Source organism: Centroberyx affinis, unplaced genomic scaffold, assembly GCF_046629955.1.
Source record: "Centroberyx affinis isolate AG114_WGS23_722 - 3 ecotype Tasmania unplaced genomic scaffold, CSIRO-AGI_Caff_v1 ptg001299l_1, whole genome shotgun sequence".
Classification (NCBI taxonomy): domain Eukaryota; kingdom Metazoa; phylum Chordata; class Actinopteri; order Beryciformes; family Berycidae; genus Centroberyx; species Centroberyx affinis.
Window position 1 is genome coordinate 667 of NW_027279805.1, and position 10,587 is coordinate 11,253.

At 41.0% G+C, this 10,587-nt stretch overlaps 1 protein-coding gene across 1 annotated transcript; it reads right to left on the reverse strand.

Annotated features, from left to right (window-relative positions):
* Positions 1-205: 205 nt before the first annotated feature.
* LOC139649181 (metabotropic glutamate receptor 1-like) lies at positions 206-10,327 on the reverse strand. The gene is made up of 7 exons (XM_071525515.1): positions 10,296-10,327; positions 9,485-10,209; positions 7,269-7,518; positions 3,728-3,963; positions 3,453-3,464; positions 2,837-2,848; positions 206-456 (listed from the first exon to the last, which is right to left on the reverse strand). The coding sequence occupies exons 1-7, from the start codon at positions 10,325-10,327 to the stop codon at positions 206-208; spliced, it is 1,518 nt and encodes a 505-aa protein (XP_071381616.1).
* Positions 10,328-10,587: the final 260 nt, after the last annotated feature.

A 10,587-nucleotide genomic window follows, 5' to 3' on the forward strand; every position in this document is an offset into this window, starting at 1 on the left:
CTTAACTTAGTGACCCTTATTGTAAAGTTACCACTAATTTAAGAATTGCACACATTGAATTATCAACGCCATCCTTTGAATCACTTTTTAAAACCCATTTTTAAAGACAGGCTTTTATGTAATTAGTTTTACCTAATTGTATTATTACCAGCAGTAGTTTACCTATTAGTAGAAATACGAAAGATGACAGTCAGGGAAGTTTGACTTACCTCCCAGGTGAGTCCCCGTTTTCGTCGAACCATATGTCCTCTCCAGAAACACCCGCGAAGGAAGTCTTGAGCAGGAACTCCAGTAACTGGCTGCCGTCAACAGGCTCCATGGCCTCACACAGCCCCACATGGCCGGGGCAGAGGTGAGTGTGCATGTCATGCAGCCCGTGGGCCATGGCATAAATGGCGTTGATGACGAAGCCCATCTTGCTGTCTTGAACGTAGTTGTCCTCCAGACTTTCATAACCTGCCCAAACATGAGAGCTTGATAAAGAGAACGGTCTCCTTCATCTTGGACAAACTTGTACAGGAGAGCGTTGCAGGAGGTACTTCATTGCTGCAAGCATTAGCATGTTATGTGTTACGCAGTATAATATTGCATATAATATTCTAAATCAGCTCTAAATTTCATGTCTACCATATAGTTGTGTCTAGCATGAAATAACATATTACAAAGGAGTGATAGGGTGCTCACAGATACAGTATTCGAATTATTCTGTGAATGCAGGCAACAGGCAACACGCCTCTTTGCCTCTGTGGGCGAATGCTTAAAAGACTTGAAGCACTAGAATGTGGCTTCAAAGAAACCTTGTTACCATGGCAAGACTATACCCATTTCTGTTTTCACGATTCAGGACTCAATTAGAGTAGGTCTAAAACACTATGCCACTGAGATTGTGTCTAATCAGGCGAGAAAACAAACCAATTCTTCTAATTTACTTGGATCTGGCTTTCTCTGTTCATTGTGTTTTTTCCTCAGACAAACACGGTGGGTGAATGAGACAAGAATGATTGATATTCTGATACAAACAGTGTGCGATGTTCAAACACACCCTATCATTCAATGTAATGCAAGCTAGAAGCGGTACAAGCATGTATTTAGTTGCTCTGTGATTATTATAACCAACTTCATATTAGTCAACCATGTCATCAAAGACTACACCATAGATTCAGTTGGTTTTGGTACAACAATGGACCATGTACATACAGTTGGCAGCTCCTTGGGTTGATGATAACACTTTTTTCATACCCATCCCTTGGTGCAAAGCTTCCTGAACACTGGATGCATTTGTAAATTAGCTTTCTGAGCACCAGAGCATAGGCCACTCTGGCACCAAATTAGATGATCTGTAAATTCAATGCATCGCCAGAATTCACAAATGTACATTCATAGTGGTAACAAGCCGACTGGTTAGGAATGCTTGCACATTATTACTCCAAGTTAATAACTTGCCACAGTCTACTAATTTTAATCCAAAGGTCTATCAGAGCCAATATATGATTTTCAAATTATTTGGCACATTTTTATCTTTCCCTTCACCATATCTGTCATCAGAACCTCTTTAAGATATTATGCTCTATTCCAATGGAAGCAACTGATAATGTAATAACTGATGGATATTGTAATAACTTTTCAAAATGTAATAGCATTTCTCTCTAAATAGGCTGAAAATGTAATAAAACTTGGTAATGTAATAAGCTGCTGGATAATGTAATAAAATCACATTGTTATGTTAATCGACTATTATTATTTAATAGGGGGTGTAACATATTGTTAACTAATGATAATAATATGATGACTAATAATGTGATACTTGTAAGAAACATTACATTATTATAACATCATCAGTTAACAATATGTTACACGCCTTCCCTATCGCAGGTTAATGTAGGCTAATAACAACATTTTATGACATTTTTAACCGATTTAGAGGTTCATTTGACATTTATTTGATCATTATCAGTTGCTACATACATCCTTTTTTATTAACTGTGTGTCAGGCTGGATTCACAAATGCACCCAACAAGACTTAACTGGAAAGTAACTGCATGATACTTGGGGAGGGCTGAGTTATCCAGGGGCTGACACGCTCTGTGAACATCATCCATTGCTGATGTGTTTGTTGCCAGGCGGGCTAAATCAAGTAATGTTAATTAAAAGGGACTCGGGAATGGCGCACTAACCGGCTACGCAAGCAAACACATAACCAGTAAATTCAGTGGGGTAGCAGCTGGGAAAGAGAGCGTCCGATGGGAGCTACTGGTGATGACCTACTTTAACCGCTCCTTGGATTTGACCCTCTCCTTGCTTACTGAGATATGTAGCTTAAGTCATGATGAAATATGTCAGCATGCAAGCAGTTGGATTTGTCAACTGCATGATAACTGAACCCTCTCTGTCCAAACTCAAGAAGACACATTTCACATACATCATTTCACATGGGTAAAACTGTACAGCAAAGGAATACAATGGATCTGCATATATGTATTTTTTCATTGCACAGTGGCTTTGGCTATTATGTGCCAACATGCAACTTAAGCCAGACCAGCCAGTTGCCATCTCACTCAAATGTTATTGGGCTGTTTTATACAGCGATCTTAGGACCAGGACGGGTGTGAGAGCACACAGTGACCAGACCAGAACCAACTGTTGAGCTCTCACTGTGGTGAAGGAGAAATAGAAGGAAAAACATCCCAATAGCTTCATATATTAGAGGTCAACTGAGATTAATGGTGTATTTAATTTCAGAAAAAAGAATCCCAACATGAGACTTAATATCAGTCAACCTCTATGTATATTGCCAAAGTGAGGTGCATTATGGTTCCATTCAGAGAGATACACTCACCGTCTTGGAGCTCTACACCAAAAAACAACAACAACAACACAAAACAATAGAAGTGACAGAACAGCAAACAATAACTCTGTCTCCATTTATGAGAGAGAAAGAAATACTCTAATCACTGCATTGAACACAAAGTGGATTGTAGGAATGGGTGAAAGCTTGAGGTAGTACGTGAATAAGAAGGAAGAGAAGCTCTATTCTTGTAAATCATATGCAAATACCGCAAAGGAAATAAGATTAAAACAACAGCTGAAGGAGAGATGCGATGGCAAAAACAAATTCATTTGAAGAACCTTGAGTGTTGTCAACTGAAATGTATAAGAATGATTTTGTTTATTGCTGCATGCATCATTTTATATTTACGTTTATCAATAGATTTATCTCTGTAATTGTTTCTGGTAATACGAAATATTTGAGAAAGCGGTAGCAACAACCTCATAACTTAAGTTTGAAAACGTAAATATACAGGCTTGTATTTTACACAGTATGTATAAGCAATATGTAAAAAGTATTTTTTTTTTTTTTGGAAACATGCTTGTTGAGCATTGTTTCAAGGAACCAAGAACTTCAGCTGATGCATTTACTTTCTTCCTTTTTAAGTGAAAAGAATTTAATTTACCTAGGTCATCCTCTGTTAAGCCGAGTGTCACAGAAATGAACAATATGAAAAAATATGTGTTATTGGATTGACTTGAAGAGAATTCTACCCTGTGGCAGTCTAATTCATAATTAAAGAAAGTGTTCCAGTTTATGGGGCCTTTTGGCATCGTCCTCTGGGCATTGCACACATCAGAACAGTTCAGAAAGACAAGCTGATGTGCACACTGGCGTAAAATGTAAAACAGGGAAAACTGCAGGGAACATCATAATTGCCTGACGAGTTTGTTTATCTACCTGAGCAGTTTCTTGCATAATTGAGGTTCTCCAGCGGGTGTCCGTAGAGGCGGCACTGAAACCGGTACTGCCAGAACTCGGGGAACCACGGGTTGCGGGTGTTGGTGCTGAGCCTGAGCTTCAGGAAGTAGTTGTCGAAGGAGGTGACCTCTTCAGACTGCAGTTTCACAGTGATGCCGCCCATAGCCTCCAGCTCGTATCCCTCCACCACCTCATCTCTGTCTGCCCAGCCGTCACTGAGGAGAGGAGCACACAGAGACTATTACTAATACAACCAACACATGCTTTAAGGTCTTTAAAAGATTCAGTGTAGTTTGATCTTTGATCTTTTTTATCTTTTTTTTTCTTTGATTTTCTCTCTTTCTCTTCTCTCTCATAATGCATCGTCAGTGGCATTGTCACTGGGCATTGACACACGGAAGGCTTCTCATTAATTCCCCTGCATCTTCCTTTCTAATTTGATAATTACCTGTTGTGGGTCATTAAATATAATGAAAACGTAACTCCAATTTTGGTGGTTTTCATGTTACTGAAGGATTACATGTTCCTTCGTGGGTTGGGAAAATTCTATAACCCTTGGGTTTATAAAAGCTTTTCAAAACCAGTTAGATTAATTCAAAAATGCATTCTTTCTTTCTTTCCCCTAAAAAGTTGACATTTTGGCGATATGAGGTTTTCACCCGCCAACAGCATTGACTTATGTAGTTAAATAATGTTGACCACATTATTATAAGTGGCTCAAAATGGGTTGTTGGGATCTGCATTAGTGAGAGTGACACAATGCCATTATAATAATGTTATAAAGATGGTGCTGTGTTTAACCTCCTCTGCTGTGTTTCCCTTACTTTGTCTCCCTTTCAGCCTTCTTGCTAAACGCCGTAGAGTAGCTCACTGTACTTGTAGAGAGAGAAAAATATTCTCCAAGTCCACAGATACAATCACAAGTCCAGTGAGAATTCACAGATCAGGACTGTAGCAGCACAGTCTGGCCTGGAGAGGAACATGCCCCCCCCCCCCCCCTCCACACAGACAGGGATTCTTCAGTGTGAATTTGTGACAGTGCTGATCATAGTTCAACAAGAGACTGATTTGATATATACTGTAAGGTAATTTATTTTGTAAAGGGCTTAGATGGGATTCAATTATACCGTAAATCTTCTCACAAGAGAGATGAGACAAAAAGCTTTTGTATGATGCTTGAGGTTTGAATCACACCCAGTAAAACCTCTCCCTTTATTTGTGATTTTCAAATGCTGCTCGAGCATTTTCAGTGCTCGAGCATTTTGCATTAGGCATTGTTGTGTCACTTTGGTTGCATGAGTCAGACATGAAGGAGGAAAACAATGCATATGAAGAAGGCTTAGATAGAATAATTCAAGGAACACTGGGCATTCAAAACAGAATCTACTGCCTAAAAATCATGAGGCACTGCACAAAATAAAAAGATTACAAATAGGTTTTGTGAGAGGAACTTCAGGTGCACAACTGTAATAATCTCACAATACATTAGTGTACAGCTGAAAACATGCAATGATTGATCAATATAAAAACTGTAATACCTAAGGTATCCCATGCCAACAGTGGGGTTAGAACCAATATATCATATTGCTGATATGTCGTCTTGATATTGGCCGTTTTTATTAAATATCGGATATCAGGCAGTCAGTGTCATTCACTGTCAATGTGATGGAGGTTCCTCCCTGACCACAGCTGCATAAAAACAGTATTCATTTAATTGTTCAGTTATGTTCAGACTTCTAGTGTCACATGATGCTCTAAACGCTGTTTCAGAGGCTTTTCCTCCCTGCCAAGAGCAAAATTCTGGGGGGAAAAACCTGAATACGTGTAATTTTTTGTCATGAAAATGGAAAAACGTAAAGATACTGAAAATTAATTGTATTGAAGCTATCAGCTAGCCAACAGTGCATGTTTGGTTGAGCTGGCACTTCAAGAATGAACTGACAATGACTGTCCAGTATGACAGCATCAACGGTACCTGGCCATCTGCTTCCCAGCATCACACTCCCTCTATTCCAACACACTGTGTGCCAAGAACCTACAGCTCTGACGTAAACACACGCAAGTAGTAGTGCAAACCGCTCTCTATGTAAAGCTGCATTGACATAAGTCTGAAGGAAACTCTGATTATCATATATTTATGAAATCATTTAATTGTGGGAGGAGTGGAAGTATAATCAAAAGACTTGAATCTACATTTCTGATGTTGGCACACGCAAGTAGCAGTGCTTTGTTTTATGTAAATCTGTGAATGATATCATCTTCTTATGAAATGAATTCATTAATTAATTTTGTGGGAAGACATACACAAAGCAGAACAGATTAATTGAAATGTTTGAGAGAAATCTGTCAGGAATACAACAATAAATGCTTTGGATTCTTCAAATACATTGTTTCATCACATCCAAAACAATGACTACTTTGCTTGACAGTTGAGCAAACAAGTTCCCCGTTGTTAGAGATGAGTGGGATCCGTGGTGCGAGAACAGCCATTTCCTTCATCCTCCACACAGCAGAAGATGGATGGCTGATGACCAGCACCTCAGGCATTTTGATTGGCCCGTTGCACAGGCCTGCATGTGTTCAGTTACTGCATTGCTCTAAAAAACATTTTCCTTTTTCAGTAGTCTCCTTGACCCAGAAAAAACACACAGCCGCACCAAACTCACGTCCTCCTTATCTTCCATGGAGACTTTACTGGCAGTGCAATTCAACTGGAAGGAGTCAGAGGGACTGGAGGCTTTTAAAATGCTCTGCATTTTTACACATGCATTTCATCATGTGGGCTTCAGGAGTGGATTCTGACCAGTAGAGCTTAGCCCCAGTTCTCATCAGCCTTTGTGAATAAAATCATCATTCATTAAAATGGGCTGCTCTCAGTAAATTAACCATAACAAGATTATATCGCATGCCCATTTCAGGTGCAGCAACTCCTCCTGACAGGACTTGAGGTGAGCTGAGACACCACAAAGAGGGAATGTCTGGTATAAGTGCTGATATGAGCTTTGATGCTCACTACTCCTCATTCCCCAGCTTATGCTGGAGGTGCTGTCCCATATTAGCCCATCCTGCCTGTGATCTGACAGGGAGAGGGAGAGCTCACGGTGTGAATGCATTATTCATGACTGAGCCTGACTCAAAGCATCTTCTGCTTTCAGAGGAACTCTACTCCCGGTAGGAAAAAATTATTTCAGTTCCATATGAACTCTGTGTATACCATGGTGAGTCTTGTTGAATATTATAACAGAAAATGTAACATCAGTATTTCAGTGTATCAGTAACATCAGTATTCCTGGATATATGATGGATATAATGTACAATAATCTCCCTTATTCCTACAGATGGCATCACTCCATGGAACAAATTGTTGCTGTTATGAGAAAACTATGACTACAATATTGATTTCTTACTGCCTGGTTTGCTTGGTCATTTATGTGTTGGCCCTTAAAAACTTTTGTGCTTTTCATCCAACAACATTGCTGACAAAGCTAATAATCTGGAGGGAGAACATTCTGTAACAAACCTGCCAATTAGGAGGAACTCCCCGGCCACGCCGAGCCGCCTCATGGCCATGAGCAGCCCTCGGACTGTCATGCCTTCACAGAAGCAGACAACAACTCGGGCTTTGGGCAGACGCTCCCGCAGCTTCCTCAGCAGCCTGTCGAAGTGCTTCTCCCCGGCGTTGCTGTAGATCTTGTCAGAATGGGCGATGCACAGGCCTTCTTGAGAGGCGAGCTCCTTGAAGGCTTCCATCCCACTCTCCCCATAGTTACCTGAGAGAAATGGGAGCAATCGAGAGTTTCATTCACAGGAGAAAGAAAAGCGTGAATGGGCTTTGATTCATAAGTTTACATATCTGTTTTGAATATTCTCATTTATGTGATTGTCTAACATGGCCTTGGTTGTTATTATTTATTAACCTTTATTTATCCAGGGAAGGTTTGCTGAACTCACATGCTCCTTCCCTCAGCAATTCCCTGTTTTACATTCATACATTCAAACCTTCGAGCGGCCCAATACATCCCCAGTGTTCTTTTTTTGGCTACTGAGCTGCTCCACTGCAGCAACTGGGGTTAAGCGCCTTCATTAAGGCCACCTGAGTGCGGGGGAACATTATTCACTTTCATTTTCACTTTCACTTTCCCTGTCCAAACTTCCCCAGCCGGTCCGGGTCACCAGCCCACTTTTCCAACCGTTAGGCTAACGCTATGTAACAGTGTTCGTGTTGGGAAGAAGTTTCATGCTACAGGGTCACTGGGAAACTTTGCAAATTATTCAGAAAGCTTTAGTGTTCAGGCTGTAATCAGTCTGCTTCTGATATATTTACTTACTTACTTTATTGCTAAAATGATATGCAGATCCTCATCACAGTAAACAAAGAGGGCCTGCCACGTGTTTTGATTGGATTTTTATCAGCTCATCACAAACTCGTCTCAGACTCCCTCAGCAAAAACAGATCAGAGATTTGCAACTGCTGCTTTATGGGTAATTTGGATATGCATATTAAGGGGTTATGCTGCCACTCTGGCTCAATGCCAAGAAGAGGTATCTTAATTATTATAATCTATGTCACAAATGAGGCTCTGATATGCTCATTTTCAACAAATCCTCTGTTAATATTTGATGTTATTAATATACGGTGAAAAGTAATGCAAAAGTGTGATGTTCCAAAGTAGACACAAGAATGCGTAGAAAAATCACATCACATAATTTCATGGTGTAGCTGCAGAGCATCAACCTAGACTGAAAATAAACATTTAACACAAAACAGGGCAGCATCTTTTTATAGAGGTCAACTGCAGGTTGCAGCAGCAGCTGATACTATCTGCAGGATCAACTAATTAAGATTACAGTATGTCTATGGAAAGGCAAATAATTCCCACAGAGGTCATCATGCAAATGCTTCTTTCATAGTATTTAATTTAGGTCTGGAACTGCTGGAACAAAGTTTTTTTTAACTGGCAATATGAACTACTGACCACATTGTTCCAGACAGGAATCTCATATAATAAACTTCATAAGCTTTATTTATATAGCACTTTTCAAAGTGCTTAACAAACATAAAAGAAACAATGCAAAAACATAGCATTAGTGAGGAAAATAAAATAAAATAAAATAATCATGGACTATGGAGAAGCAATGGCAATTTTGTGTATTGGTCATTTTGCAATCAGTGTCCCATGATTGGTTTTACTGAAATGTAACCCTATATTCTCACATTTAACAAATGGGTTGCTGTCAAGTTAAAGCAGTCTCTAAATTCTCCACAAAACTGCAGCTTACAACATGGGTGTGTTTCTCAGTTTGTTCTAACATGGAGGACACCATTCTCTCTTTTACCCCCTCAAATTGCCTGTGGTAAGATCATGTGGATTTGCCTCAGAAGTCAGACCACAACTGTCTGCAGCCACCTGTTGTTAGAAAAACAGTCTTTCCCCATGGGTATAGTTCTTGCCATGGGTCCTGATTTAAATCAGACCTTTGCTTTAAATCCAACCAAGCTGGGCGATAAGACTATGCAGACAATATTGCCGCAGAACACAACAATACTGCTAAAAACGGTGATAAGCAAATGCCCCAATGATGGACTAAGATGGATTAAGATGGACTAAAACTGAATGCCTCCAGAACCTTCTCTCCTGAGTCTCCCTTGCTCTGATTCCCTGTTCGCCTTCCTACTGCCTCAACAAGAAGAAAAAACACCAAGGCCCATTCTCCTATAAGAAAAATGAGTCTTACCCTCTGTGTGCACTGCTGACACATATGTCCAGTTGTACCGTTTGACGATGTCCAGGAGGGCCCGGGCTTGGAGAGTGTCAGAGGGCACGACCCTGAGGAAGTACTTGAATAAGGTTTTGTCGCTGAGGTCAATACTGGTTGCGGAATAGGCAATCTGCGGGATGTTGAACAGCTGCAGAAGGTTTTGCACTTGAATTGCAACCGAACTGGAGCCGGGCCCGATGACCCCCGCGATGGGCTTCTTGGTCGACGGCGGCTGACTGGACGGGACTCCCTCGATGCACCACCTGGAGCCGTCCTTGTCGTCCCGGATGGAGATGAGGGAGTCTCTGATGAACTCGATGCTCTGCTCCAGAGCCACCGAGGAGTGCCAGCAGGAGTCCCTGATCTCACAGCCCAGGGTGATGTTGGGCAACAGGTTGGGGTCCGAGTTAATCCGATCCAAGGTGTGGAACATGGCCTCCACCCTCTGGATGCCGTACTGCTCCCGGACCTCGCCGCATTTCCTCTCTGCCACCTTCTCCGCAGAGGGTTGGTGGTGAACAGAGAAGAGGGCGCCGATTATAATATCCCCATCCATCCTGGCCACCAGGCGCGAGGCGGCCCGCGGCACCAACGACCTCTCATGCTTGCCACTGGACCAAACAAACGCCTCAAACAGTAAAATGGGGAAGTACAAAATGCTTAGTGCAGTCAGGTAAATCATATTCGACACTGTGTCACGGCTGTTGGTGGTAGAATCATGTCCACTTGGCCATAATGGACGTCCATTTATCCTCTTGTCTGTAACACAGCAGTTAACTCAGCTCACTTCTCCTTCAGCGTCCTGCATATAACAGACATGCTGCATTAATTCATGTTCTTTACACTTGCACCATGCATTTAATTCACCCAACTGTTGTTTTCAGTCACATCATAGTCCTCTGAAGAATTTTTGAAAGCAGGAATATCCTCATTTTATCACAAATCATGCAAAGGAGTGTGAAAACAGGCTGACATAGATACAAAAATATATCAAAAACATGCAAAAAAAAAAGGCAAAATTAGAAAACAAAATGATTTGCTATACAGTATACAGCAAAAAGAGCTCTAACAATACATGT

Excerpts from the sequence above, each read along its gene's own strand:
- LOC139649181 (XM_071525515.1), bottom strand. The coding sequence starts at position 10,327 with ATGTCTGTTATATGCAGGACGCTGAAGGAGAA. Across the intron at positions 10,210-10,295 it reads TGCAGGACGCTGAAGGAGAA|CCGTGACACAGTGTCGAATA; the intron begins GTGAGCTGAGTT and ends TACCACCAACAG. Across the intron at positions 7,519-9,484 it reads GTCAGCAGTGCACACAGAGG|GTAACTATGGGGAGAGTGGG; the intron begins GTAAGACTCATT and ends CATTTCTCTCAG.